Source organism: Pelodiscus sinensis, chromosome 1, assembly GCF_052426305.1.
Source record: "Pelodiscus sinensis isolate ZL-2025 chromosome 1, ASM5242630v1, whole genome shotgun sequence".
Classification (NCBI taxonomy): Eukaryota; Metazoa; Chordata; order Testudines; family Trionychidae; genus Pelodiscus; species Pelodiscus sinensis.
In genome coordinates this window covers 195,622,113-195,647,343 of record NC_143052.1, presented here as the reverse complement: position 1 = coordinate 195,647,343, position 25,231 = coordinate 195,622,113, and the positions used below count along the sequence as shown (strand labels likewise).

The 25,231-nt window shown below is 45.0% G+C and overlaps 1 protein-coding gene across 7 annotated transcripts in view; it reads right to left on the bottom strand.

The window, feature by feature from the left end:
- PDE9A (phosphodiesterase 9A) overlaps positions 1-25,231 on the bottom strand; it is a 96,094-nt gene that overhangs the window by 40,083 nt on the left and 30,780 nt on the right. For 6 of the 7 annotated variants that reach the window (XM_075912259.2, XM_089774191.1, XM_075912262.2 and 3 more), the window contains 2 exons: positions 10,970-11,024; positions 9,279-9,349 (listed from right to left, as the gene is read on the bottom strand). In XM_075912259.2, the coding sequence (XP_075768374.2) occupies positions 9,279-9,349; positions 10,970-11,024 (126 nt within the window). Of the gene's footprint in view, positions 1-9,278; positions 9,350-10,969; positions 11,025-20,228; positions 20,471-25,231 lie in introns of those variants that run through there. The other variant, XM_075912274.2, reaches the window with a different exon arrangement.

The window sequence follows — 25,231 nt, the reverse complement described above, 5'->3', positions numbered from 1 at the left end:
TATGTAGACAAGGCCTTTCACACTTCAGTCATTTACACCCTGTAGGTATTCACATGCCACGCACTCACACTTTTCACATCACTTGTATGCCAGCTCATGGGTCTCCATTGCAGAAGTCAAGAGTGAAGGAAGCAGCTGAAAAAAAGGGTATTTTTCACATTACTTGTAGATGATAGATTGCCTTGTTTGCTTCGATTTTCAGCAACAAATATATTTTCAAAAGGCCCTCTAGTGTAAAAAGGCATTGAGCCAAATCGTGAACTCTGCACTGGATTATAACTCTAGTGAGTTGAGACACACTGAATTGGTCTGGTCAGTTGAAACTCATTAACCGATACCAGTGAGTCCCTTTCCCTCTGGCACTGTGATACTCTTACAGTCACGGTTGCAAACTCTCTTATCTCAGCTACATGCTGAAATAAGTTTCGTAGCTGCGGTAGGTGAGGTTTGGCAGTTGGATTTAGGAAGCCAGCATTCACAGAGCTGCCAGAACAAAATACAGGACTATGTAGCACTTTAAAGACTAACAGGATGGTTTATTAGGTGATGAGCTTTTGTGGGCCAGACCCACTTCCTCAGATCTGGCCCACGAAAGCTCATCACCTAATAAACCATCTTGTTAGTCTTTAAAGTGCTACATAGTCCTGTTTTTTGTTTCAGCTAGACCAGACTAACACGGCTACATCTCTATTACTAGAGCTACCAGATTCTCCCCAAACAAGGCTACTTCTTAAATTTAGTCTTGCTACTGATAGAAACTGATAGAGCTGTGGCTATCCCGGGCTATTTCTGCCTGTATGAGTAAGATTGCATCTCCAACCTCCTACGTTGGTGAAGAGGTGCTCCTTTTTTCCTGTCTAAAAGTGCTCACATCTGCTCGGAATTTGACCTCAAGATCTTGCAATGGTGCCAAGTATGCAATGTTTTGAAATAAGCCCAGGTCTTCATGTTCTAAGTGCGTAAGTGTAATGAGCTGGATCCTGAACTTACTTGGGCAAATTCCTCCTGAGTCTACTAAGAGTGCAGAGTTCAGGATTTGGCCCAATGCCTTTTTAAACTAGAGGTTCTTTTGAAAAAGTATTTGTTGCTGAAAATTAATGCAAAGGGCCTTGATCAATGTGCCTAGACAAGGCAGTTTATCATCTACAAGTAACATGAAGAATATTATGCTTTTTTCCCCCAGCAGCTTCCTTTGCTCTTGACTGCAGCAATGGAGACCATGCACGGGCATACAAACGATATGAGAAGTATGAGTGGGTGGCATGTAGACAGCTATAGTGTGTAACTGACTGAAGTGTGAAAGGCCTTGTCTACACAGGAAATATTTTTCAGTATAATCCAATGTATTTATACGGGTGCAACCCCCATTGGGACACCCTTACTCTGGCAGGCGGGTGACTTTTCCTTTTCTTACATTGCGTGGTAAGGGTTTACAGCTAACCCTGAAAACCCTTTTTATGCTGAAATAAAAGTGGGGAGTAATATCTATAACTACACCTGTAAAACTTCGCTATGTCGATATGGGCTTAGTTAAAAAAGCAAAGCATCCTGCGGTAGAATAAATGGCCTTAAACCAGGTGTACAACAAGAGTGCAACTGTGAATCCCAAAGGGGCATGACAGGCTAGCCAAAGGCACACCTGAACAAAATACACAGTTATAATTGAAGACCCCTCTAAACTGTGTGGCCTCTAGCAGGTTATCAAGGGCTGTACAGCCACAGAGGCCTGGAGAGCACAGAGGTAAGCAGAGGGTGGGGAGCAAGTTGAGGCATGAAGGGCTGCAGGGGGAACTGGCACCTCATCTCTGGACCAGCCCTCAGCTCCAGAGCTGCCATGTCAGGGAGAGGTGTCTTCCCCTAGTCCCAGGCTGCTGTGGTGAGAGAGGACTGTGGGGAGTCCTCTCTCCTCGCTGTAGCTCCGGGGCTGCCTACACCTCCAGCCCCAATCAAGAGTCCATACTCTAGCCAGAGATCGTACCCCCAATACTCTGCCCCTGCCCTGAGCCCCCTCCTTGTCTCTGAATCACTCAGCCCCATTCCACCACAAATCACCTCCACATTGGTGCACATAACAAAATTCATTCCACACACGGATGTAACAAAATTAGAGGGAACTTTGGTTATAGCCTGTATCTAAAAGGTGTCATGTAATATGTCACTGGAAAACTAATAACTTACTTATCATTAACATTCTATTATGATGTGTAGAAAGGGTGTGGACAAAAAGTTATGAGTATGAGCTAGAATTATATCCCTAAGGTGTTTGGTAAGTGTGGCCAGACAGCCCGCCTCCATATCATCCATCTTATTTGCCTTCCTGAAGCATACAGGACAGAAAAGGAGCAATAAAATCAGCATAGTCTATGCTGGCTCATCTGATCCTGAGAAGCTGAAACATAGATATGAGGAGAGATCAGGATATGTGAGACTGCCACCGGCTGGCACCTATGTTGATTCGAACACACACACAGTCCCTGAGAGGAATTTCCCACTGAGAAAACAATGTCCTGTACTTCCAATTTAATCATCTCAAATCTCTCTTACAAGTGTAAATTAAGTTCACAACTCCCTTGTGAGAACTGGTCTCACAGCAGACAGACCAGCATCAATTGGCATTACAGATAAGAAAGAGAAATACGTGACCCCATGATTATAAAAGATGGGCCCAGCACACACTCACTTTGAGTGTCATTCTACCCTCTACCTGCTGGTCGGGTTAGGTGTTTGACCTCCCGAGGTTCTATGGGGACGCCCACCTCGTATTTTCGTCTTTCCTAGGAATTGAGGGACCGGCCCTGGCCTGACATGCTGGAGTCGAGAGGCACAGAAGGGGGTAAAAATGGTACCTGGATGTGGTCCTCTGTCTTAAGTGTACACATAGAAAGAGTAAGCTGTTACTTGGTACCATTATTTCTATTTTTCTATCTTTATCTTCTTTGTAACCATTTTTAAGACCTATATTTTGCTAATAGTTAAGAAATAGAACAATAACCATTGCAACCATATGATTTATAAGCTTCCTCAATACTGTTTAAGCTTTAACCTGACTCCTTCAGTTGCTGTAACAGAACCAAGCACAATTTAAAAGAACTTCAGCTGGTCATAAAGGGACAGTTATAGGAAGAGCTTGGGCGTTTGGATCTGTGTCACTCCCAGGTGACAGGATCCACTGGGGCATCTTTCAGTCTTTCCCCAAGGCTGCCCTCTGCGAAGGAACTCCCTGTGTTCTAGCAGCTAAAATCTAAGGTGTAATAAGCTCTTCTTATATAACGGGGTGTCTGTTGGCCTGCTGGCCACCCTCTGCGATGGGACCCCGGTCCTAGCAGTAAAGGCACGGACGTTAAACCTTTTCTCGGAAACATACACACACACACTGCCCTGACCGTCGGCTGACAGTAAGCCATGCATAAGCACAGTCTGCCTCAGAGCCCAGTTGTCAGGCAAAGGCAGTGAAAATCCATTGTTACATATTAGGTAAACAGACCTGCTGAGCTGAAAATGGGGAGGGAAGAGAAGACAGCATGGTGTCTATGCCCCAGTAGAAGGCAAATGCTTGATATGGGTTACTTTTCAAAGAATACATTGTAAAGGTTTACTGGTCCACAAAGGCAGGGGGGCAGAACCTCAAATGATAAGCAGTTGAATTAATTGATCATATAAAAGTTTCCTGCTGGACGACAGAGTAACGTCATCATATCATTCTGGGTATGTCTACACATCAAAGCTATTTCGGGATACCAGAAATAGCTTTTGAACGCGTCCGCGTCTTTTGAACGTGTCTGCTATTCCGAAATATAGTGGACGCGCTATTTTGGCATCCTGGTAACCCTCATTCCACAAGGGTTAAGGGATGTCTTGTAGACAGCACAAAATTTTGAAATAGACTATTTCGAAATAAGCTACACAACTTGCATAGCACCAATTGCGTATCTCATTTCAAGTTTACAGTGCAGTGTAGACATAACCTCTGAGTCCCACTGCCTTCTTCCTTCCCTCCCTCCCCCTTTCCCCAGTGCTCAGCTGCCTCACAGGACCTGTGAGCCCTCAAAGTGGCCCTCCTAGCGGCCAGGGGGAGAGCACAGGGCCTGCGAGGCCTTGGAGCAGCCCCCTCCCCTGCAGCCAGCAGTGGGGAAGTGTGGGGCCTGTGAGGCCTCGGAGTGGCTCCCTTCCACCGGCTGGCAGGAGAGCTCGGGGCCTGCCATGGCTGGGAGAGGGGGGTTAGGGTTAGCACATGGCAAGGGAGTGTGGGGAGTGAGTGTGGGGAGCATAGCTGGGGGGGGAGGGAGGGAGAAGGGGCGTAGGGAGGTGTTGCTGGGGCCAGGCTGCAAGGGGGAGGGAAGAAGGGGCCTGGGTGACACAGCTAGGGGCAGGTGGGAGGGGAGAGGGGAGAAGGGCCCTAGGCTGGTGCAGCCACAGCCTGGTCCTCCCTTGTGGTCGGGGGGAGAGCTGGGGTTGTCTACTCCCTGTGAGAGGGGGGTCGCTGAGCATAGTGAGCAGGGGGCACAGCCCCTTAGTATTACTGTATTATACACGTTTATAGAGTAAGGGCTTTTTGAAAGCAAATGACATTTGTATTTAATATCCTTGTGAAATGTCTGTATGAACAATATATGAGGAGATTCAGATATTTACGGATATTATGCCTTAGTCTCTGGCCAAACAGGGAGAAACAGGTATCTCCTTTCCCCGGGGACAGAACAGAAGGTAGTTGTTTACATTTTTCCTACTTAAATTAAGCATGGTGGAATCAAAACAACAGAAGCCCAGTTTTACATACAGAAGGGTGGGAAGCCTGCAGGAAGGGAAGAACAGGGTAAAGTCATCTTGCCTCTTGAAACAAATTAATTGAACTTTGCAAACTAGAAGCAGAGCCCAAAGCCATCTTTGGCATCCATCGCAAGAAGCCAGAGCTTTTGCAAGCTGAGGAAGAGAGGCCCTGCAACCATGCGGGTGAGGTTGGAAGTTTCTGGAAACTGAATATAAATTAGAAACCTGCTTAGGCAAAGATGTTTCACATAGGAAGACAAGGAAAGGCAGCATCTTGTACTTTTGTGGAAGTTCCTGACTGAGGGAAAGTCAGCCCAGGCTGGAAAGAATGACTGCTGAGAGAAACCATCTTGAACACAGGTTGTATGTTGGTAGACAGACTGCATTTTAGACTTCTAGAGGCATGTTTTCACTCTGATTTGCTTGCACCCCTTTCTACCTTTATTCTTTTTATTTGCCATCGCTTAACCTATGTCCTGTTGTTCATAAATTTGACGTATTTTAACTATAAACCAACTCAGAGCGGTGTTTAAATGGAAGAGTGCATTCACCCTGGTTCAGTAAATAAGCTATGATGTGCTTTTGCATCTTTAGAGGAACACAGAAACATCCCCTTTTATCTGATGTATCTAGAGGAGAGTGGGCAGTGCAGAGTGCTTGGTTTTATGGAAACAAGGCTGGAGGAAGCTAGAGCAGGGCTGTAGACAGAGTGCAAGGATCAAAGCTGCCAAATCAGGTCTGTCCAACATATCAACACTTCTGGGTGTGACCTGTATGCTTGTAAGTTGCTTGTGATCATCTCACGTTGGGAGCTACAGCAGCAAAGCTGTACCCATTGTCCAGGGGGACTGGTGACATAGCCCCTCACGGGTCTGGATTGAACCCTGAGCCATGAGACAGCAACCTTTTGTTATTGCCTCCTATTCCTGCTGGCCTGCCAGTGCTGAAAGGCTGTGTGTGCAGAGTGCATCCGTCACTGCCAGCTGGGATTTAGTAAGGCACCTGGGAGACAGCCAGTGGGAGAAGGAAGCATTTGGCTGGCTGAGATAGTTTGGATAGAGCAGTGCTTCTCAAATTTTAGCAAACAGAGGATCCCCACTTTGATTTAATTTCTTTTGTGGGCTCCCAGGCTGGCTTTTAATTTTCTCCAGGGGTGCTCAACTCCTGCCCAGCCCCAGGCCTTGCCCCCACTCCACCTCTTCCTGCCCCCCTTTGCCCCTCCTCCTCTATGCCTCTCCAACTCTTCCCCAGAGCGTGCCCCTCCCGCTCCCTCCCAGCACCTCCTTTATACTCCTGAACAGCTGTTCTGTGGCATGCAGCAGGCCCTGGAAAGAAGGGGGAGGAGTTGATCATTGGGGGTCAGCAGCCCTGCACATGACTTGTGTACCCTCAGGTCTACAGACTGTAGTTTGAGGACCATTGGTATAGAGCGCTCACTCTGGTACCTGCTCTCTATAGCAGTTTGATGGGGAGACCCACAGAAGTGCTGGCCTTTCCTCCTCTGATCCATGGATTCTGGCAAGCTGCTGACACTAGCTTAGAATGAGTAGTCCTGTGGCACCTCAGTCCTGGGCTATACTAAGGAGTTATTTCAAAATAACCCCCTTTATTTTGAAATAAGTAGTCGAGTGTCCACACTACCAAGCCCGTTATTTTAAAATAATGGGCTGGTTATTTGAAATCTGTACGCCCACTTTCTTTGGGGAATACGCTTATTTTGAAATAGGTATTTTAGGAGTTGTTATTTCAAAATAATTTCCTAGTGTAGACATGCTGTTAGAGACTAACAAATATAGTCTCATGAGCTTTTGTGGACAAAACCCAATTTTTCAGATGAGCTTGAGTGGAGAAAAAAAGGGGGAGGTCTCACAATTTATAACAGAAAAGGAAGAGAGAGTGAATAAAAGTACCTATCAATTATAGCACCGGTGCTAATGAGGCTAATTGAGTGGGCTGGAAGTGTCCCATACTTGGCTTTTGATGTCAGCTGGGTGTTGACTGTTGTGATGGGCCGGGCCCATCCCCTCTCATGGGGCTGGATGCGCCAGAGGCTCCTGGCCCAGAGATCGACCAACGTGGCCCCCCCCCCCCGGTACTGTTGTGCATGTGTCTGGAGCTGCGCACCGCATTTAAAAGCGGTGCCGGCTCAGCTGATGGGGGCGGAAGTGGCGGGAGATGCCGGAGACGACAAGGAGGCTGCCAGGGAGGCGGAAGCCACCGGGGACGGGTGGCAAGCCTCCCGCATGGCCAAAATCGGGACCCGGACACTGGAGTGGAAACAACCACTGTGGGTGCCGGAGCAGACTCTTCCCACAACCAGGGGAGACATTCGGCGGCATCTAAGCCATGTAGGAAGTGGTTCCAGGATAGGGGTGTCGAAACGGACGACAAACCCCCGAAAGGGGTGGTGAGCAAACGGCATGTGGCTCATCATTCAGGTAAGGTCTGCATGGCCTCACCCTAGGGTCCTGGGGCTGGAACTTGGAAGTGGGGGCGGGCCCGAGTTCCCCTACCTAATCTGATCTGACGGCTACTAAGGCCGAGAAGACTGACCATTGAGAGAGACTTTTTCCTTTCTACTGAACTCTGGGGAGCAGCAGAAGCAGGGACGCCCAAAGCAGGCGCGGACTATACCCCGCCGGCTTATAGCCAGGGTCAAGGGACAGTCGGCCCGTAGGAGAGTAGGCCATTGTGCTTTCGGGCGAGCCTCTCCCCTGGGACTTGCGGGCCCAGAGCAAACTCAGGTTCGGGGCCTCCGTTCTGCCAACGAGGGTGCCCCGATCCTACATAACCCGCGGGTCGGGGTGGGGGCATGACAACTGTAAGGAAAGCAGATTTTATAATGGGCAATCCAGTTCAAGTCTTTGTTCGAGCCCCAGGAAACAGTGTCACATTTGCATATAAATGTTAATTCTGTACTCTCCTTCTGTAGTTGGCTTGTGAAATTCCTTTGTAGAAAAATGGCTAATTTTTAAATCCATTAATGAGTGCCCAGGTAGGTTAAAATGTTCCCCTACGGGTTTCTGTGTGTTACCATTTCTGATATCTGATTTATGTCCATTCATCTTTTGTCATAGAGACTGTCCAGTTTGGCCAATGTGCATGGCAAAGAGGCATTGCTGGCACTTGATGGCATAGGTCACATTAGAGGCAACTGCAGCATGGTAGAAAGCTCTGTCAATTTCTGTCATAAATTTACCTATGCTTGTGAAGCATAGAAAGGAAAATTGTCAAAACTGTGCTGTATGATAGTGCTTTATTTGCCTTATTGCCTTCTCGTCTGCAGGTCTATTGTATGCACTTCACAGTGTGAAAAAATAAAAATCATATTATATACAGAAAAATGATGCTTTGAATTTTACTTTCTTGTTGCAGAGCAACTAAAAACAAATTAATTGCTCTAAATAAATAAGGAAAAATAGAAAAAAATAATAGACCCCAGAAGAGTTTTAATCTGCAGTCAGGAAGCAGGATGAAAGATGTGGGTGTTCTATATTTACACTTCCAGTTTCGGCCACGAAAATTTAAAGCCTCTGCTGATTTATTAAAAGCCACAGATAGCCTTTGTTGTTTATGAAGTCACACAAAATATATTTAGATGCACATATACAATATACACAATCTACTTTTACTATGCTGTATATTTATTAATATGGACAACATAGTATCTTACTTGTATTACCTATTCTACATTTCTTCCACTATTTGATCTGAGGAAGTGGGTCTGGCCCACGAAAGCTCATCATCTAATAAACCATCTTGTTAGTCTTTAAAGTGCTACATTGTCCTGCATTTTGCTTCAATTATTCTACATTAGTCTGAATGTTGCATTTAGGATAGGAAATACAGTGGGTGAAAACCTGGCCCCACTGATGTTTTTTTCCCTTTGAGTTCTATGAGAGCCAGATTTCATACAGTGTGAGAGTACAGGCATGAACCTTTAATTTGCTGCCAGAACCCCGGTTGGCACAGGCTGGGCAGCTCTGAAGAGTTAGCTGGGGGAGACTAGCCTCCAGCTCTCCCCTTTCCAGGGGCTTGGAGCTGGCCTCCCTACCTTGCCTCAGGTCCAGGAATTCTGTTGACAACTCTGTCCGAGTCTCCCCCAGTTTCCTGGTCATAATCTGCTCCCTCTGTCTGCCTTTGAAGGTGAGACTATTGTCTTCTCTGCATTCAAAATAGGCAGCTTCCTCCTACAGGCTACTTTCTGGTCACCAGAATTTTTTAATATGGACAAAATGCTATATTTTGCCTTAGCCTTCTTGAAAATGGTGGAACTTTTTTGGCTGAAATTTTCCAGAACAATACAGCCTCAGGCAAAGACTCAGCATTGAAAATTTCAATCCAAATAGCTAAAGCCTGGTAAATTTATAAGTAACTGAAAGCAGGCTGATATAATGAGAAGTGTCAGGAGACTTTAATAATAGGTAATGCTACCTGTCCTTTGTATAATAATCAAACAGATATCAATTTTACATTAATTCCTAATATTTGTAAAATATAAAAATACTCACATTCAACCTTTTTCTCCAGCATTGCCAAGTGATTTGCTACTTCAGTTTTCAGTTCATTGATTTTAAACACCCTGAGGGGGGAAATAAGATGAAATATAAATGTATATGTATATGTATATGTATATGTATACAATAAAGAAAAGATTTTGCACTAGAAACCACATGCCAGTTTCAAAGGATCCTAAGGTATTACATTTAATGTAAAGAACAGCAAAATCTGTACTGAATGTACAACCTTGAAGAAAGATATGGATAGTCCATGAAAATTAAAAGAGAATGCTCTAGTTAAGGCGCTGAGAAAATGAAGTCATCACCCCATGTTCTAGCAGATATTTGTTATCAAACCCCTCATGGAAGCAAAATTTAATTAACTGTGCTTCCAGGCCAGCACACAAGTATTTTTACAGCTTTGAAGCTCTTTTTTTTTCTTTCAATCATATTGGTGGCTTGCAGAGAGAGATGCAGCAGAATTGATCCCTCTTGCTGAAGCCTTTGAGGATAAAATAAGCATTTGTCAAAACATTCAGAATTATTATCTGAGAGAGAAAATGTGCACATTAGATTGATAAAGAAACGTTGAGCCTACGAAATTCAACAAAACAGCACCTTTTTTTTTGTTTCTAGTCATATGATGGAAGCACAATTTAATCAATTAGCCTTTCTTGTTCAAATACCGGCCAGATTCCATCTTGGCATAAGCCTTGTGAATCTCCCCATAGTAGTCAGTGGGATTTGCATGGGCTGAGTCTGGCCGTAAAGCTGGAATTGCTAACTTCTGAAGGCATGAAGTACTCAACAGCCTTTGAATTCCAGACTTCGTCTACACTACCAAATTTTGTTGGCAAAAATGGCCAACAAAACAGTGAGAGGGTTCATATTGCAATGAGTCTTTTGTCAGGAAAAACACCCAATTTCAGTGACAAAAAACTTCCAACCTGGGAGAAACTTTGTTTCTTTTCTCCTCCCTTTATTGTTGACAAAGAATCAGTGTGGACTCTGCTGTTTGTTTTGTCCAGAGAACTGGCTTCCACCAGTATCCCACAATGCCTGCCCTCATGGCTGTGCTCACTATTTTGATCTCTGCTGCCCTTCAGGCATGTGTCCCTCCCCTTTCAAAGCCTCTGGGAAGTATCTGACAGCTGAGTGAGTTGCTCCCTTTGGAGAACAAACAAAGAACAAATCATTGGAATGCTTCTGTTCTTCCCTGTACTAGGAACACAGCCACAGACAGGCTGCTGCTGCAGGGGGAGGACTGGAGAGACTTCTGTGCTGCTTTGACATTCCTCAGCATAGAGAGCTCACAGAACTCCTCATGATGGTGCTCCCAGCAGCTGAGGATGCTGTGAGAGAACTCAGAGGGAATCCCAAGATGTACAGGGATGAGTTCTCTCTTCCCACAACCCTGCATCATGGGATACATAACCACAGTACATTGCTTGTATTGCCAATGATGGTGCCCCCAATATGAACATGATCTGTTGACAGAGGGGGCAAATGTGAGCACCTTCTGCCAATTTTTGTTTTATCGACTTTTGAATGTCGACATAAGTTCTATTGACAAACTTTGGCAGTGTAGCTATAGCCGCAGAGGAAGTTTGGTGCCTCACTTCTTGAGCCTCCTTGAAAGCCTCAGCTTGTGTCAACAAAAGCAACAGAACCTTGAGTTTATAACAATGATGTAAAGATTTTACCTTGAGAATTGTTCAGCGATCTGTGTCAATACACTCTGGAACAATTCCTCTTTCTCTAAAAAACAAAAAACAAACAAAAAAAATGGGTCAGCATAGTATATGACGCAGCTGGAGAAGGCAGTGAAGTGAAGTCTGACAATATATGTATTACTTCAAGGTTAGGGCCTGGCAAATGCCACCAACCTGCTGCAACAGGTAGGGGAACTTGGCGCAGCCATCAGAGAAGGGGAACAGTCCCAGCTGTGAGTAAGGATCTACTCACTGAAGGACCTCTTCCTTGGAGTCACCTCTGGCATCCATTGCCATCTGGAGGGAAAAAGGATGCTGAGTTCTCAGCACTCCCTAGCTCCCAGGATTTAACCTGGAATGGGAAGTCATGTGGAGACTATCTGGACCTCCTACACATAGCTCCGCTCTACGATTCTGAACTAGGAATGGGAACCAGGCCTGACAGATATTGTAGGCCTAACTGACCTCCTGTTTAGGGGGTCAGGAAAGAATTTTTTTCCTTTCAGGGGCCCAGAGAACTTTTTGTCTTTTCACAGCACTTTCAAGCCAGAGTGAGGTAAGTAGCAATGTGTTTGGTACCTAACTCAGGGTATGTCTACACTACCCCTGAGAACTGTCTGTCCGGGGTGGGAGTCGGGACCCTTTAAGCACAGCCCTTGGCTAGCCTGAGGCAGCAGTTCCACGCTCTAAGTCCTCATCTGATGCCCTGCCGGCACTGCTTCTGGCCATCCTTAACCCCGGTTCAGGGTCCACTTAATGTGGACATGCTAGTTCGAATTAGCAAAACGCTAATTCAAACTAGTTTTTTAGTCTGGATCCGTTAGTTCGAATTAGCTTAGTTCGAATTAACTAATTCGAACTAAGTTAGTTCGAATTAGTGCTGTAGTGTAGACATACCCTCAGGTACGTGATTCAGTTGTCAATTCATCACAAGTTGCAGCTGGTTTCCAGTGTGGTTAGAAGGATACATCAACTGTTTTCCAGAGATAAGAGACCTGGGATTTTGGTGACGGTCCTTGAGTTTTTGGGTCAAAGTGAGACCCTGAAGCCCTTTTAGGCAGCCTCTCCACCATGCTGGCTGCACCCTTTGTTCCCCTTTTGAGAGTACATTGTTCTGGGGCTCAGAATGAACTGAGTCTGGGAGGGTCAGCTGAGGAGAACCTGCTCTGAGTTTTGAGTTATGTGATAGCAGCCCTGTAAGTTTCACACTTGGAACCAACTAAATGGGCCTGGTATCGGAGAGTAGGGCTGATGGTGGGTAGCACCCCACCTCTGCATTACAGTTCATTAAAATTTATGGTGTTCAGTTTAAAATCCATCCATATGTCTGTCCTGTGTTTGCTGTGTGTCCGCATCAAAGAAATATATATAGCAAAGCAGCTATTCTGGTACATTAAATGTAAATCTTCATTTGGAACATAGATAAACTAGTGATGGTGTCTTACCCTTTCCACCATATTTGCTATTTCCTTGGTTCTGACACAATCTCATGTCCCCTGACTACAGATTACAGTCAAAGTTTTCAAAAAAGGCTAGTAATTTTGGATGCCCAACTTGAGGTATCCAAAAAAGATCCGATTTCCATGACATATTCTGCACATATCCTCTGACAATCGGGCACCTTTCAGGTGTCTCAGGGTGGATCCCCAAAACTGGAGGCACTCGAGATCATTAATTACTTTTGAAAATCTTGCTCCACTTCTCGGCTTGCACAGGTTGTGTTCACACTATAAACACATGGGCTGAAGAATCCAAATAACAACATGTTAATGCCTCAGCGTGGCTAAAGCACAGCTTGGAATCGTGCTGTAGTCCTATCAGCATTGGTGCTGATTATAAAAAGCAGAAAAGTTCAGTAACATCTTAAATCTAGGAAGTGTCATTCCATGACCGTGTTGTATTCTTGGGTAGATAATCGTATCAGAAGTGTCTTCTTTACAAGGGCATAAATACACCATTGCTATATAAGGTGATTTTGCAGAGTTGGAGCTGGCAGGCTGACCGTGGAGTCTTTAGTGCATTTCACCCCCATTGCCTCCAAAACCACTCCCCAGATATTAGCCTATTCCCTAGCCTCCATTGTGCTTAACTACAATGTGGAAATAAATTGCATTACAGGAAATTCAAAATCTTGACCTTTCTGGAGACCTAGGGAGACCTCTAGTTTATGAAAGTGAGACACTAGTGGCATGATCTTCAATCAGGTAGAGTGCAGGCAGATGCTGTTAAGGTTTCTCCCCTACCACACAGCAAATTTACTGTGTGTCTGACCTGCAAATCTCTTTTATTTCCTTCTCCAAGGACTACAGCAATGCTGTTGTTTTGGATTTAAACTCACACTCAGGAGACCACCATATTCATTTTCTTTTGTAACTCAAATTAGGATTATAATGCAGGTCCCTAAACAAGAAATACTAGTGTATTAACTTACCCTATTGCCTTTACTGCATAGGCTTGCCAGATGCTTTCACCAAAAATCCCGAATATGGCAAAAAAACCAAAACAAAAAACCAGGAAACCAAACTTGTTGAACACAAACCCCCCCCCAAAAAACAAGGAGACAAAAGTTGTTGAGCAAAAAAAAAAAAAAAGTTGCTGCACCTTTAAGAATCCCCACGCCCCAAGCCAGACGCAGCAGGGGAAGATTGTCCCCGCCGGCCTTTCGTACAAGAGAAACAGAAAATACCAAACATTTTACATATATTTTTCTGGGTTTTTTTACCGGATAGGGGCCAGAAAAAATGGACTGTCCAGGCGAAACACATTGTAAATTATGCAATGGAAGGAAAGCAATATACCACACATTGAGACCGACACTTGCTACAGAGGAGAATTCTAACCCTTTACTGTTCTTCATGATAATTACAGGAAGTCCACTTAGGCACACAGGAAAAGTTCAAGCTATACATTGGCTTTACAATGCTTAATACTCTGGTGGTTGGCATGGTGGTAAACCTTAAGGCTGTGTCTAAACGACATCCCTCTTTCGACAGAGGGATGTAAATTAGACACTTCAAAATTGCAAATGAAGCGGGGATTTAAATATCCTGGGCTTCATTTGCATAATTGCGTTATGGCGCTTTTTCGAAAGTAAAACCGTGGTCTAGATGGGATTCTTTTGAAAACGGCACTCTTTTTTGAAAGATCCTGTAATCCTCAAAAAATGTCAGGTGCTCCAGAGGGAATGAACAGTAATCATCAAAAGCTTCAGAGGGTAGTCAAGTTAGTCTGTACAGGATAAACTTAAAAAACAACAAATCGTCTGGTAGCACTTTATAGACCAGGGGTGGCCAGCCCGTTCCGGACAAAGAGCCAAAATAGCACAAAGAGCTGGGGCAAAGTTGTTGAGCAAAAAAAAAAGCAACAAAAAAGGGGGGGGGGGAACAAGTAGCAGAGGGTATGAACATATCAAAGGGAAAAACAGGAAGGCATTGACAGTTTGCCTTCTTATTTTTCCCTTTGATATTTTCATACCCTCTGCTCCTTGTTTCCCGCCCCTCCTCCTTTTTTTCCTTCCCCCCCCTCCCTTCTTCCCTATTTATTTTGGGTCTGCACATCCTAAACTCAAAACTCTGGTCATCTGAAGAAGTGGGCTATGCCCACAAAAGCTCATGATGCCATCTACATGTTTTGTAAGTAATCACCAAGTGATCCATCCATCCCGCATCACTCAATCCCAGCTTCTGACAAACAGAAGCTAGGGACACCATTCCCAGCCATCCTGATTAATAACCATTGATGGAACTGTCCTCCATGAATTTATCTGTCTCTTTTTTGAACCCTGTTATAGTCTTGGACTTCACAACATCCTCTGGCAAGGAGTTCCACAAGCTGACTGTGTGTGATGTGAAGAAGTACTTCCTTTTGTTTGTTTTAAACTTGCTATCTGTTAATTTAATTTGGTGATCCCTAGCTCTTGTGTTGTGGAAACAAGTAACTCTCCTTTATTTACTTTTTACACACCAGTCATGATTGTATAGACTTCTATCATATCCCCCCTTAATAGTCTCTTCCAAGCTGAAAAGTCCCAGTCTTATTAATTTCTCTTCATAGGGTAGCCATTCCATAACCCTAATCATTTTGTTGCCCTTTTCTGAATTTTTTCCAAAGCCAGGATATCTTTTTTTTAAATGAGGCGACCATGTAGTATTCAAGATGTGGGCGTACCATGGCAATATATGGCCGTTGATCCAACTTGTCTAGTATCCTTTCTATTCCTGGCAGTGGGTAATTCCTCTAGTTGAGAGATACTATACTACATGGACATTATTTTTTTATTGATGCTTATGCTCTGAAGCATGAAAAGTGACAGCACCTTTAAAAATTATATCCTCTCCAATCTAGCTGCAGTTGCTATAGCTATCACCTATATCTACACAGAGATCTATTGTCTATATGTACACACACAGACATATGTGCATGTATGTATATTCATTATCTAAATGTCTAAGGACAGATCCTCAGCTGATGCAAAGTGTCATAGTTCCACAGATATCACTGGACCTATGACAATTTATCCAAATTTACCCCATTTTACACCAATTTGCACTATTTAGCCAAATGTAATGAGGCCACTAGAGAAGTATCAGAGGGGTAGCCGTGTTAGTCTGAATCTGCAAAAGCGAAGAAGAGTCCTGTGGCACCTTATAGACTAACTGAAGTGTAGGAGCATAAGCTTTCGTGGGCAAAGACCCACTTCGTCAGATGCATGTATGCATCTGACGAAGTGGGTCTTTGCCCACGAAAGCTTATGCTCCTACACTTCAGTTAGTCTATAAGGTGCCACAGGACTCTTCTTCACTAGAGAAGGAATCACACTAGACATTTTAAAGTAGAAAAGATCTGTACTTCTAAAAGGAAATCTTTGGTAAAACTGAAAGCATTAAAATGACTTAGAAACCTATGCATCATTTTCAGAAGTGACTTAAATACTTTGTCATAAATTACCCTAACAGACCTTGATATCCTTTGCTGGCATTTATTATGGTTTTTAGTCTGTATTTACTGATATTCAGTAAAATTATAAAAATATACGAAAAAGAAATAACTTGGCCAAAAGTCTGTGATGCAAATAAAAATTAAATTAAGCATAAATGTGTCAAAAGTTTGGGATTGAGCAAGGTAAATCTGAATGGTGAACATGGAAGATGCATCTGTTGTTGATATTGCTTGGGAAATAACCTACTTCCACATTAGATTTTTTTATTCACGCTTTAATTTTTGTCTGTGCACATGGCTTATGCCTTCTTCCCCGTTCAAGCATGGACGTCATCGAGAATCATTAACATCTATAGGTCCTACCTGCAATACAGACCACCTCACTAGTCCATACATTTTACTTCACCAGCATGCTACAGGCAATTATCATAGGTCCCAACAGTCTCATTCATGGACCGACCACAGTATCAGTATTTCCAAGCAAAATCCCAATCACAGAACTGTGTTTTAAAACATTGATAATACAGCAGGACAGCAAAGTTTCAGTTAACAACTTGCCTTGTACTACACAAACATCCTTAGGATGAAGCAGGTAAGTATATATTACTCCTAGGGGAATTCTGTGACAAAAAAATTAAAAATCCTATGCATAATATTTTTAAACTAGCCAATTAGCCCATCATAAGATGGGATTTTCAGGTCTCTCCTCCATGTCGGTCTTCTCTCCTGAGCCTCTGGTCTCTCGCTCCGTCTCTCTCTCTCTCCTCCTCCTACTGCCTCTCTCTCTATCTCTCTCTTTCTCGTCTCCTCCCCCTCCTTCCTCTTACTCGGGGGACTGTGGAGCCCAAATGGCCGGTTGGGGTATGCACTCCCCGTGCTACATGGGGGGCACAGAGCCCAAAGGGTCGCTTGTGCCACTTGCTGCCACGCAGTGGCCTGGCTGAACAGCGCAGAAGTCAGCCGAGCGCCATGCAGGATGTTCATGGCTGGAGGCGGGGCCTGGAGCCGCTGTCACGCCGCACGTCATCGCCCCGCCCCCCTTCGCCTCCCACTGTGGCGCTCGGCTGACTTCTGCGCCGCTCAGCCGGGCTGCCACGGGGGAGCCCAAACACATACTTGCTCCCCTGCAGAGGCCCAGCTGAGCGGCACAGAAGTCAGCCGAGCGCCACGGCGGGAGGCGAAGGGGGGCGGGGCGGTGATGTTCACGGCCAGGGGGCAGGGCCTGGAGCCGCTGTCACGCCGGACGTCACCACCCCGCTTCCCTTCACCTCTCGCCGTGGCACTCAGCTGACTTCTGTGCCGCTCCGCCGGGCCACCGTGGGGGAGCAAGCGATGCAAGCGGCTGTTTGGGCCCCATACTCCCCATACAGCACGGGTGGCCCAGAGGGAACAGCCAGCATTTCAGCGTTACAGACTCACAGATACTGGGCTACGATATATATGATTCTGCATATTTTATTTTTCAAAATCATGTAATATAATCAGGCCAGTTTCAATTATTTTGGTGATGTATTTCAAAATGCCTATCAGCGAGTATATCTGCAACACTATAGACAAAAAAAAAAAAAGATCCAGGGAATGTTTTTTTGACAGTTTTTTTGACAGTTTTTTGACTAGACACTAATACAGAATTCTGAGTAATAATTCTTCTAAACTACAACATAGACACACATTTCCCCCTCAGAAGCAGTGCAAAGATTTAGAGCATAGGCGGGTGGGGTATAATAGGCCAGGCAAGAGCACCTGCTGCTACGGAATGCCAGGTTGCATGTTTTTACTTAGTATTATGTGCTAAGTGGATTCCTGGGCAGCTGGGAAGATGGTTTTTGCTATTCAGTTTCCCAGGTTCATCAATAATCTCTCTGCAGTCCAAGGAGATTATTGTTGAACCTAAGAAACTGTATAGCATATACTACCTTCTCAGTTGCCTGGGAACCTGCATGGCACAAATAAAAAGCTCAGTTCTTTTCTGCTGAGCAGCTGGGGGGGGGGGGGGGGGAGCCTTGGGAGGAGAGGCACATGTGGCTTGGGCTGGCCCTAGGCTGGGCTGGTTCAGGAGGCTGGGGCTGCATGCTTGGGTTGGCTTATGGTCTTTCTGGCATGACTGAGGCTGCTCCTGCTAGCCCACACACTTGCACAGCTGAGAGTGCTTGGGTCAGCTAGCTGGCCAGCAGTCTGGGGCTAGCCTGGAGCTCCTCCAGTAGTGGGGGGAAGGGGTCTTGGGGTTCCAGCTAGCTCAGGGCTTTTCTAGATGCAAGAGAGGGGAGTACAGTGAGGACTTGAGGTTCTGGCCAGCCCAGGGCTTCTTTGGTTGGGGGGACGGAAGGGCTCAGAGCTCTGGCTATGGGGATGAAGACAGGGCTTGGGAACCAGCCTTCCCAAAGCAGGGGTCCACTCACCACCAATGCCTTGTGGGAATTAGGGGTAACTGTGACAGTGAGAGAGAGGGAAATAATTGCTGGAAAAGAGCCTGGGTGTGGACTTGATGGGTTGTTGGGTGTGGATGGGAGACATTTGGAACAGGTATTTTTGTGTGGGGAGGAATAGATTTCTAGGGAGCCTGCAGACTCTGGCTGACCCCAGTTGACTCCTTATCTCTTTCATTATATCAGGCATATCTGAACCTGCCCCAGGTGTCCCTGCACCCCTACTCAGCCAGACCCCCATATATCTGTGCACCCCCATTCTCACTCAGCCCCCACCCAGGCTGTGCCCTCCACTAGTCCTCTGAACTTCAATCTGTGACCCTTGCAGCAGCCCTCATGTGCCACATGCTATCCATCCCCCCATATCCTCCATGACCCTGGTCTCATTGACAAGTCTCTGTAAGGAACAGACTCTTCTCTTCCCTATTCAAAACTGGGGCTGCTTTCATTCTGGAAGTAGCTGCTGTCTGTTCCAGCACACAGTGGCCCCTACTGCGTGAAAGACATAATTACAGCACTTCTCGGCAGAATGCATTTTCTGCTGTGAAAAAAACATTCTGAGCCGCACATAAATTCTGTGTATGTGCAGCAGTGCAGAATTCCCTCAGGAGTGGCCTCTACACAGGAAAAGCCTCTAATGAAGTAATTGGATAAGCATAAGGGCCACTAAATTTATATTATATGGCAATATATTAATTTGATTTATTAAACAAATCCTTGGTATACTTTAGGAAGTTGGTAATCTTTAAAAAAATCTAAGTGCATGAAGTGCTAATGTGAAGTAGCCACAGGAGAGGGAGAGTATTGGCATTTGCAGTACAAACTTCCTTAGTTAGCACTTTCCCCTGAAAAATGAAACCTAACCCATATCTGTAGTAGGGAATTAAAAGTTAGAATCCCACCACTGCCAGCACTGGTTCAGCTGCACTGTTGTTAGCAACACTAGAAGTCCTAATGTAGATAGGTCTCTGTCTCCAGCAGTTGTGTCAATTAAACCTGCTCAGCAGAGTAAGGTTATGTCTCCTTTATCTACTAAATCCCCAGGCTATTTACTGAGACTGTCCAAAAGACCATGCAATTAGTGCTTGAAAAGGCAAGTTCATCTTTAATAAGAGACTCGATTTTCAGGAATAGGATCTTATGGCTAAAAATGGTGCTAATTATAATCCCCCGTCCTCCACAAATGAAGCACAGTGGCAATATGCTATATTTCTCTCAATCTCTCCTGAAAATTCAAGAGAAACATTTTGTATTCTAAAGTCTCTCATATGTCTTAAACATATTTTAATATATTGGCAGACACACAAATTTATACTTTAGGCAAAAACAACAACTGGCATTTCTAACAGCTCTTTCTTGTACTTTTCTGATACATTAAAACGAACCATGAATACAACACACATATAATATAAAATATGTTTTGGAAAACAATCAGTTGTATACACATATAAGAAACAGATACCTGACATTTAAAATGTATTTCTTTACAGCAGCTTCTGTTTCCTTTGAGAGCATCCATTACTACTAGGCTACTTCTCAAAATATTACAATTAATTATGAGAGACATCAGTAATACTTGTCAGAAACATTTGCTTTTATTTTCCAAATGATTTGACTATCACATGATTGCACCTCTAAAAAGGATCAAGCGCACAGTACTATTCTGACAGTTTAGGATCTAATTCATGCTCTGTTGTGTTTTTATTTTATTCGATTCCCAGGTTCAGTGACCCAAAGAGCAAATAAAAAGATTGGTTCTATTACAGTGAATAGTCTACAGTTATCTCAGAAAGGGTTTTTAACTGCTGTTGAAAATCAAAGAGCTGAAACAAAACAAGTAATAATTCTTATTTAAAAATTACCAGGAAAGCTGCTTCTTTGCTTACCGTACACAATGCCTGGAACACTATAAGTCCAGCAGTAAGAATAAACACAGAAACCTATGTACCCTGAATATCTGTTTCAATGGTGGTAGCATACAAGAGAGTGACAAGCTGCTTTTAAAAAACAACCCAGTAACAAAACTAGATGTTCTACTTTCACTCCCTCTGACTGACAAAACTCACTAAGAGTATCAGGACATTCTAATTCACGGAACAGTCAACTGTAACTTAATGTTTATAGATGTAATAAATGAGTTTCAAAACAAAAAAGTATGTTTTTATAACCCTAGAGTGCAGTAAAGATATATGACTAACAATGTCAATTCCTCTCTTCTTAAAGGGACAAAGCACCATTTCTTTTCACCATTTCAGGCAAGAATGCTACAATTGCTTATTGCAGCAAATAATTTTTTTAAAAAATTAAAAATTGGAAATGAAGCAGACAGCATTTAGTCTCTCTGGTTCAGATCCTCAAAGGCATTTAGGACCCTGGTTCCCACTGAAATCAGTTAAAATTAGGTGCTGCAATATCTAGGCAGGAAGAGCTACACTTCTGTGCCTCGGTTCCCTATCTGTAAAATGAGGATAATAATTTCCCTCCTATTCTCCTAGCCTTTGTATGTTGTGTCCATTTAGCTTTTCTGGGATGGGACTGGCTCTCCTTATGGGCCAGACTGTTGTTGTGCTCAAACCGAGTACCTGCCTTATGAGCTTAGTGATTCATTGCAATGCCTTGTATAAGAGGGTTCTACTCAATATACATCATGGAATCACAGTCTGATCTTATGTGTATGCACAGTGCATAGCAAAGTGGTGCCCCAGGCCTCATCAGGGTCTCTAATCTACTGGAACACAAACATGAAACATAATTATCATCCTCATTCTGAAATTCACATTTACAAAAATGGATATGGTTTTGCAAGACAAAGTTGTTGCACAATTTGCAAAGAAATTCTGTTTTGCTCTCCAACATTTTACAAGAGAAAAATCAGAAGATTTACACACACACATAATATTGCAGTAAACGAGTGCTGCACAGCTTATAGGCAAGATTCAACTCTTTTTACAGCTATCTGTTGCTTATGCTGCATTCGCTCTGCATATAGAACTCTCTGCAAGGCTTTTTGCATGACAACAATGGGAATTCATCCCCAAATGAGTGCATGATATTCCATAGTGCTTCTACAGTGTGGATATGTGATCTGCAGTATAGGCCCAGAGAAGAGGACTTTGCTCTTTTTCTTTAAAGGCCAAATTCCAGCACTCTTCTGATTCGGTCAGAAAAGAGATGCTCGTTAATGCTGCAAAAGCCCTCTCGTTGTCATATGTACTGTGGCTGATGCCACCATGCACATATTTTTCTGCCAGAATCAGGAGAAATTAGAGTACGACTATATACTCGGCTGATTAGGTCTTTCGCTCTCACACATGGCTTATATCCCACCAGGATATTTCACTAGGAAGGTGGTGAAGCACTGGAATGGATTCCTTAGGGAGGCGGTGGAATCTCCACCCCTAGAGGTATTTAAGTCCCAGCTTGACAAAACTCTGGCTGGGATGATTTAGTTGGGATTGGTCCCACTTTTAGCAGGGGGGTTGGACTCAATGACCTCCTGAGGTGTCTTCCAACCCAAGGATTCTATAACCCCTCAGTGCCAGATGGCACGAGTGACCATCCCTCCCCTGATTCACCCTTTGCTCTGGTGAAGGAGGAGTAAGTAACTGTGCTCTATTTGTGGAGACCTTTATTCAACCTTTTGGCCCCACACAGCTATTACAGCCAAGTATGGGGAGGCAGAAGCAGGGATCCTCCCATTTCCCACCTCTTCCCATGGGCTTGCTCCCAGGGAGTGGAAGAGGATTGGGGAGCAGCAGGCAATCCGTGTCTGTTCCCCTGAAAAACAGTCAAAATTACAACCTAAGCATGTCAAAGCGGGGGGAAAGGGGTAGGGTAGGAGTTGCTTACCTTACTGCACTTCCCTAGGCGGCCAAGCTAGGCCTGTGGTAATCTCACTGGGTATGTCTACTCATCAAAGTTAATTCAAAATAACAGCCATTATTTTGAATTAACTTTAATAGTGTCTACACAGGCGCTTAATTCGAATTTGGTAAAACTCATGCTACGAGGAGTAACACCAAACTCGAAGTAGCTATTTCGAAATAAGTGCTGTGTAGACACTTAGGGTACGTCTACACTAGCCCCCTAGATTGATCTAGGGTGGCTAATGAGGGCGACTGAAATTGCAAATCAAGCGCGGGATTTAAATATCCCACGCTTGATTTGCATGTTCCCGTCCGGTCGCCATTTTAGAAATTGACTAGCCCGAAGTAAGTGCCTGCGTATAAACGCATCAGTGAAACGGGATTCCAATTTAAAGCCCTAACTCAAATTAGCTGGTATTCCTCCTGCAATGAGGTTTACCAGCTAATTCGATTTAGGGGCTTTAAATCGGAATCCCGTTTCACTGCTGCGTGTGGACGCAGGCACTTACTTCGGGCTAGTCAATTTCTAAAATGGTGATTGGCTGGGAACATGCAAATCAAGCGCGGGATATTTAAATCCCAGGCTTGATTTGCAATTTCGGGCGCCCTCATTAGCCTCCCTAGATCAATCTAAGGGGCTAGTGTAGACGTACCCTTATTTTGAAATAGGGAGCCTCCAGCCTCAAGCAAGAACACTCCTCTCCCTCCCCGAAGCCCTTAAAGGGGTTGATTCTGGCCACAGTGCCTGTGCCAGCTCCAAGCCTGCCAGCTCAGAGCCAGCAGTCACAGCCCCTGACCCAGTGGCCCCAAAACATGAGCCAGCAAGCCACTGGCAGCCAGCTCTCCACTGCTCTCCAGGAGCCTGCCAGGGCCTGGAGAAGGTGGGCACCTTCCTGGTCCAAGGTGGAGATCAGGGTGGACATTACTCAGGTTTGGGGGGGAGATGCCCCCAATGTCCATGATCTCCACACTAGACAGAGGAACACAGCCATCTATAGCAGGTTAGCTTCCAGCCTGGCCATCAAAGGCCACATGCGATCCCAGGAGCAGGTTCGCATGAAAATCAAGGTGGTCCAGTGAGACCCCCAACCCTGAGCCCTGAGCTTCCCCTCCTCCTTCCTCCCCTTGTTTCCCCCTTCCAGCTCTCTCCTCCCAGGTTTCCCCCTCCCCTCTCCCACCCTCTCTCTTCCCCTCTCCTGCCTCCTTTCCTCAATCTCACCAGAGTTTTAGCCCTCCCCCCCCGCCAGTTCTGTTAAATAAAGAGTTTGTGTTCATGAAAATACGTGTATTTTATTTGACATCAGGAAGCGGGGTTGGGAAAAGGGTAAGTGGAAGGACGTGAGGGAGGAATGAGGCACAAGCCCCCAGTGGGGAAGACCAGGGAGGCTCTTAGTGCTCCTCAGGGTGGAAGCTCTCCCGCAGGGCCTCCTGGATACTGACAGGCCCCCGATGGACCTCCCGGATGGCAGCCTGCAGAAAGTGCAGCCAGGCTCGCAGCAACATGTTCACAAGAAGTACCAGAGTGCCCAGGGGCAGCTCTGGCTCCATGTTGCATAGTGCTGTTGTGTCCTGAGTGAGGGCAACCAGAGCACTCCGAGACACAAATGCTTTGCTGTCCCTCAGTGAGGCAGGCAAGCAAGAAGGGACACCTGGGAACAGGCTGCCCTGGTGTGTGTGTCCTTTTAAGCACACGCCTCAGATAGCCTCAGGCAACAGACACACAAAGACACTCCTGACCTGATGCACTACCTCTGACCTGGTTCCAGTCAGCCTTAAATCCAAATCAGTGTCCACTCAGTGTGGACGTGGTATTTCGAATTAGCAAAACGCTAATTCGAACTGCATTTTGTGTGTAGATGTGTTAATTTGAATTAGCTTAATTTGGATTAACTATTTCTAATTAAGATAACTCGAATTAATGCTGTAGTGTAGACATACCCACCCTAAGATCCAGAATCAGGCTGGATAATTTCTGCCCACTGGTCCTATTCTTATACATCTATGTGAGCTGGTGCTTCTGCCCAGCTCACAGTCCAGATTTATTTTGAGCATTTTGTTTTGATAAGGAGGATAGTCCTTCCAAATGTAAAAGATTTGAAGGACAGAAAGCCTTAGACGTGGGCACAACGAGGGTTGGTTGGGATTTTTTTTACAAAATGGTTTTTCATTGTTCATGCCAATTCATGAAAACCAAGGCTTTCCCAGGAAATGTGTCTATTTTGCAAGTCTTTGTTCTGGGAATGTTGCTGAGGTCTTAGCCTGAATTTCTGGGACCAAAAGAAACCCGCCACACAATAGTCAGTTGCTTTGTGCCCTCGCCTGGAATGAGAAAGATCCAGGTTCAAGTGCCTGTGTTGAAGCTTGCAAAGATGCTGCTCACATCCCAGGTAAGTGTCCAACCTCTGGACTTTAGAGTCAGTCTCAATTTCTCCTATTGGACTTTGCAGAACTGATTAAATGATCTCAGGACCAGAGACTCAGGTATAGCACAGGTTTAAACCTGCATTTCCCACATATCAGGAGAGGGCCCTAACCACTAGGGGTATGTCTACACTACAGCGCTAATTTGAACTAACTTAGTTCAAATTAGTTAATTCGAACTAAGCTAATTTGAATTAGTGCATCCAGACTTAAAAACTAGTTTGAATTAGCATTTTGCTAATTCGAACTATCATGTCCACATTGAGTGGACCCTGAACTGAGGTTAAGGCTGGCCGGAAGCAGTGCCGGCAGGGCATCAGAGTAGGACTTAGAGCATGGAGCTGCTGTCTCAGGCTAGCCGAGGGCTGTGCTTAAAGGGACCCAACTCCCGCCCCGGACAGACAGTTTTCAGGGGTTCCCTGCTTGCAAAGCAGTCCTGGCTTGGAGTGCCCTGAGTGCCCACACTTGGCACATCACAGCACTTGGCCATCAGCCTGGCTGCACTTGCCGCAGGCTGCCATCCAGGAGGGGGTCAGTCGGGAGGCTGCAGGAGAGCTTCCACCCCGAGGAGCCCGCAGAGCCACCCCAGTCTTCCCCATTGG